General features: G+C 30.2%; 1 protein-coding gene across 1 annotated transcript in view; it reads left to right on the forward strand.

The window, feature by feature from the left end:
- LOC106468389 (lysine-specific histone demethylase 1B-like) overlaps positions 1–4267 on the forward strand; it is a 57426-nt gene extending 53159 nt beyond the window's left edge. Inside the window, exons 17-20 of the mRNA XM_022396729.1 lie at positions 1065–1181; positions 1482–1619; positions 2105–2230; positions 4058–4267. Coding sequence (XP_022252437.1) covers positions 1065–1181; positions 1482–1619; positions 2105–2230; positions 4058–4267 — 591 coding nt within the window. The remainder of the gene's footprint in view (positions 1–1064; positions 1182–1481; positions 1620–2104; positions 2231–4057) is intronic.
- The last annotated feature ends 1023 nt before the right edge of the window (positions 4268–5290 follow it).

Raw genomic sequence — 5290 nt, forward strand, 5'->3', positions numbered from 1 at the left:
TCTTAAAATGAATATTACTTTGCATGATAGATAGGCAACATGCGAAAAGAAAAAAAAAAGATGAGAAAAACATTGCTTTACAAACCTTAAGACTTAATAAAAAAAAATTGATATTTTGTGTATGAAAGCATTGTAATGTTTACTGGTAATCTGCCAAATTTTGTTAACATTCGCTTACTAATATAAAAGTTATAGCATAAAAACTATAACAAGCACAAAATGGTTACGAGGTCGGTCACAGGAACTGAGCCCATGATGAAAGAGTTAATGAGGCGTAAGTACTTTTAAGTGTTAAAAGCTCCAGTCAGGTCATAACTTGACATTTCAAGGTAGAATAAGGTGTTTCCAACATGTGACCCGAGTTCAAATTAAAAAGGTTATTTGCACATAAAAGATGTATGTATTTTACTCAGCAACCATGCAACGTAAACATATGTATCCATAATGACCTTATTGCTGTTAAAGTCTTAATAGTTTAGTATAGATATCAACATGAAAAGCCACATATTTAAACTTATAATAAGGTAATCATAAAATACAAAGCAATCGTACAAAGTCATATTTTGATAGACATAACTTTTATTCTCCTCACTTTTTTTTACCACATAATGTTGATTTTTAGATCAAGATTCAATCTGAGACAAACAGATACACAATGCATGTTTAAGTTTCTTTGCACTATCTTCTAAATATGAGATTACTGTCAGTAATGTGTGTTTACAATCATGTCTAAAGTTATAGTTTAGTCAGAGACAGTGTTTTAGTTTTAAACTTGAAGTATTAAAGTTCACAGGACAGTAATTAGTTTTTTCAGTTCTTTGACTATGGTGTGATATTACTACTGTAAGATTAAGCCATCATTGATGAAATTATAATAAGACATATTAAATATGACCAAATTTTATTTGGTTCAAAGGGAACTTAAGTGGACCATAGCAGTTATTCACACCAGTTTTAACTAAAATCAGTAATAATCTAGATGGTATTTTCTGTGTTTAGGATAGAGATTTATTTTAAAGGAAATTTCATCAGATTTGGTAAAGATGGTATTTTATTTTCTGTAGGTAATTGTCACATTACCTTTGGCTGTATTACAAAAAGAAGAAGTAACTTTTTGCCCTCAGTTGCCAGAGGAAAAACTTAAGGCAGTACATCGTCTTGGAGCTGGCACAGTTGAAAAGGTATAACCAACTCCAATTAAAATTCCCTAAAACAAAAGTTCAGTGAATAGTAATGAACTTAACATAAAATATGTAAACATATAAAATTTCAAACGTTTTGGAAAGGTGGATCCTTTTTTAGAGTTCAATTGATTTCAGAAAGTATAAGAATTGTTTTAGACCTAATATTTTAGCTTTTAAAACCATAACAGTAAACTATTTTAAGTTAGATTACCACATTTTATGCCCTTATTTTTCTTGATTTCATTTGTAATATCATTGTTGAGTGTGTTTTTTTAAAACATTTGTTTTTGTGTCTAGATAGTGCTGCAGTTTCCTTATCGTTTCTGGGCCCTCAAGGTTAAAGAGTATGACCTTTTTGGGCACGTACCTCCTTCACCCCAAAAACGAGGACTTTTCAGTGTCTTTTATGACTTATCACCAAAATCTAGCATGGAGGTTTGGTTTTTTTTGTGTTCATGTTATATTTATGGGGATACATAACTTGTCAATAGAGAATGTTGTTTTAATATCATAGTAAAAATACATATTGAGTAAATTTATGTTTACTTGTGTTAGTGTGTTACAAAATATGTTTTACTGAAGTTTAATGTAAAACAAATTAAGAAGTTAATTCTATTTAACCTGTGGAACATTTAATTTTTTTATTAATATAAAGCCAGATTTTCTGATCTAATTTAGTGTCTGTGTGTTAATAATCCCCACAGAGTGGAAGATGTATGATACGGATGCTTTGTAGATTTAAGTAAACATATTTATCTCCGTAATTAATTGCTGTTTTAGCCACCTTGTTATATTAATTACATACTTATTAATTTGAAATCAATCTTCCATTTCATGTGTAAACTTGATCAGATTTATTTACCACATATGTATAAAAGTTGTGTAATTGTTATTATTTAATCTGGCATTCATATTTCCAGCCCCATAAGTGTTTCATTTTAATGACCTACGTGAGTGGAGACGCTTTATTGATGATTGAGAATAAACCAGACAAGGAAATTGTTGACATGTGCATGTCTGCTCTTCGAGGGATGTTTTCTGACCAGGTATTATAGAAATAGGCTTCATTATTTCATGGAATTTATAGGTAGCAAGTTGATTATGTTCTGTATTGGTTTTATCTGTAACAGGTCGAACTTGTCTATATAGGACGCTGCTGGTAAGGTTATATGTTAAACACTTCAAAGGTAACTTTCACGAGAATGCTCTGTCTTGCTAAAAAGCATGTGGCAGAATGCTAAAACATAATCTCACTACCATAATTCTACTGAAATGGAATTCCATAGCAAACAATAGTGCCTATTTTGTAGATTTACTCATACCAAAATTTTCAGTACCATAAGAATTGTTTGTATTTCTTTTAGAGGAAGGTTTATCACTATGTGTATCATCATAAATTTGATCCTTTTTATCTTTATTTTTGTGTAGTTTTGAAATAATGAATCTCAAATGCCGTGAAAAATGTAAAACAAATTTATGCCAAAACGTTTTTTGGTTAAAGAAAGAAAATGTACTATGTATTATGGAAGATATTTATTTGTCACTACAGTACAGATTTAAGTGTTGGTAAGAGTTTCCACTTCATTTTTATGAAGTAAATCATTCTTGTCAACAAAACATAAACTATATTAAAAAGAAAAGTGTGACTAATAGTAGTTTTTGATAATTTATCAGTTCTAGAATTAATTTTAAAGTGTGTACTTTAATAATAGTAATTCTTTTACATGTATTGTTTTACAGTTATTGCTGTAAAGACTGAAATATTGAACAATTATGTTAGCATTTCCATCTTTATAATGAGTACTGTATGCAGTCTACATATAATTGGTTACTTCAATAGAATTTACAACTGGGCATAACTTAGTGGTTAGCATGTCAAGCTAAGTATAGAAGATTCCACGGTTCTAAACGTGATGCCAATGAACACACTCCACATTTTCGATTGTGGGTGAGTTTTTAGAGTGTCAGTGAAACCCATTATTCGATACAAAGCAAAACAAATTCCTTATGGCAACAAATGTTGCTCACTGGCCACCTTCAATCTGATTAGTACTTTAAAATCAGGGACAGCAAATCCTGAAACTATAAGGTTTATGACTTAGCCATTTTAGCCCACATGTTGCATTAGGTGTTGTTCAGGTGAAACATGCATACAAATAACAATAGCATTTATTTTTTACATGTACATTTTTTATTTTTTCTAGAACTATATAAATTAAATTAATGTGTTACAGTAGCAAATAAGTTATTTTACCTGTGAAATAAATAAATACAAGAAGGCTTGTACAATGTTACAAAAACCATATAATACATGTACAAAAGAAAAATATGCATCAACTCAAAAATCTTACCTTTGATTACTTAGTAAATGATTTTCTATACATTTCTACTGATAGGCTTAAAATTTTGAATAAAATTATCTACTTTAAGGTAAGAAATGTTTTTACACATGATTTACTACTAGCATTCCTAATTGAACTCCCAATACTGTTTTATTGTACAAAATATGTTGTTATAAAGCTTAATAAAAAAAATTTAATTTTTCATTTGGTGTTTACTACTTGGTCTGTGTTTTTGTACATTTTGTCATTGGTCTTACTAGTTTCTGCTGATTATCTAACAAATATTTTCATATTCGTTTTAATAATAGTTTAAATAAATCATCAATATCTTACAATTGATTAGGTAGTAAATTTTCAATAAATAAATGTTTATGCTATAGTTGTGTGTGTGTCTATATGAAAATGTTTTCTTACAAGTTTATTATTATTAGAAATGCTAAAAGGATTAATGCATATTTTGAAGTCAGTTACTTTATCTTTTTTTTTTAAATTGTTTAAATCAATTGAAACTTCTAATTTAATCTACCATAGGATCTAGTTGTTCCTGATCCAACATCTTGGTTTGTTACCCGCTGGAAACAAGACAAATATGCTGGTATGGCCTACAGTTTTGTGCCAACAGGTGGGACGGGCGAAGATTATGATACTTTAGCAAAAGACTTGGATCGCAAAATATATTTTGCAGGCGAGGTACATGACAGTATTGCAGGATTGTACTATAGTGATAAATTGATTGTGTGATTTATCTAGTGTTTCAAGCACCAGGTTTATTACTGTTAATTAGTGTACAGAAATGTCTATATTTGAATGTATGGTTATTATGAAATTAGTTTTAATGCATCACAGCTGATAAAGAAACTGGCAAAATTTATCAGATGATGTCAGACTCTTTCAAAGACAGAAATGGATTTGAATATTTTACACTAGTAGTTTTCTTATATTATTATTTTTGATATTATTCCTTAGTTGTTGTGTTTTCCATAAAATTAGGATTAAGTGGGAGAGAGTACCATCACCCAATAACATAGTAAGTCATTTAATATTAAAACCAGTCTCAACATGCCTGTATCACTTTTTTCAAAAAACAAATTTATAGAGCATAGGCTAATTTTCCATCTCACAGCCATAATGCAAATTACAGAATATTGTTATGAAAGAGAATCCTCCAACTCAAAAAATGTCTTTTAAATGAAGCTAAATGCATCTCCTAGCACCACTATTATATAAACAATATAATGTACAAGGATTTGAAGTTGATGAAGACTTACAAGTTAAAATTAGCCATACCTGAAAATCAATAACTATTTTCTTGAGAAAGGTGAATGAAGTAACTAAATTACAACAATCTTATTTGACAACTTACCAGTAAAATTCTCTGATGCAGCTCTAATAGACTTTTTGTGCATTTGGACTGCTAAGTGGTCTTGGAAGTCTACACTAAGTGGTCACAAGTAAATAGATACCTAATTTTTCATCATTTAACTGATTTATGCTAACTAATTTGTGTTTATAGAGCACTATATAAATGAAAATTATCTTGTGCTACAACATGCCTAGAACTCAAGGATCTCTCGAATTGTCAGGAAGGATAGTTGGTCAAGCAGATGGTGGAATAAGTCAGCAGCAAATTTTGCAGAATTTGGGAATCCCGCTTTCGACAGTCAACAGAATCATCGTGCAGTTCAGGAAACAACTGAGCAGCATCCGGGGCGTCCTAGTCCATCGGAGAGGGCAAAAAGGGCTGTCAAGAGGAGCATCGAAATT

The sequence above is a fragment of the Limulus polyphemus genome, unplaced genomic scaffold (assembly GCF_000517525.1).
Source record: "Limulus polyphemus unplaced genomic scaffold, Limulus_polyphemus-2.1.2 Scaffold2990, whole genome shotgun sequence".
Taxonomy (NCBI): Eukaryota; Metazoa; Arthropoda; class Merostomata; order Xiphosura; family Limulidae; genus Limulus; species Limulus polyphemus.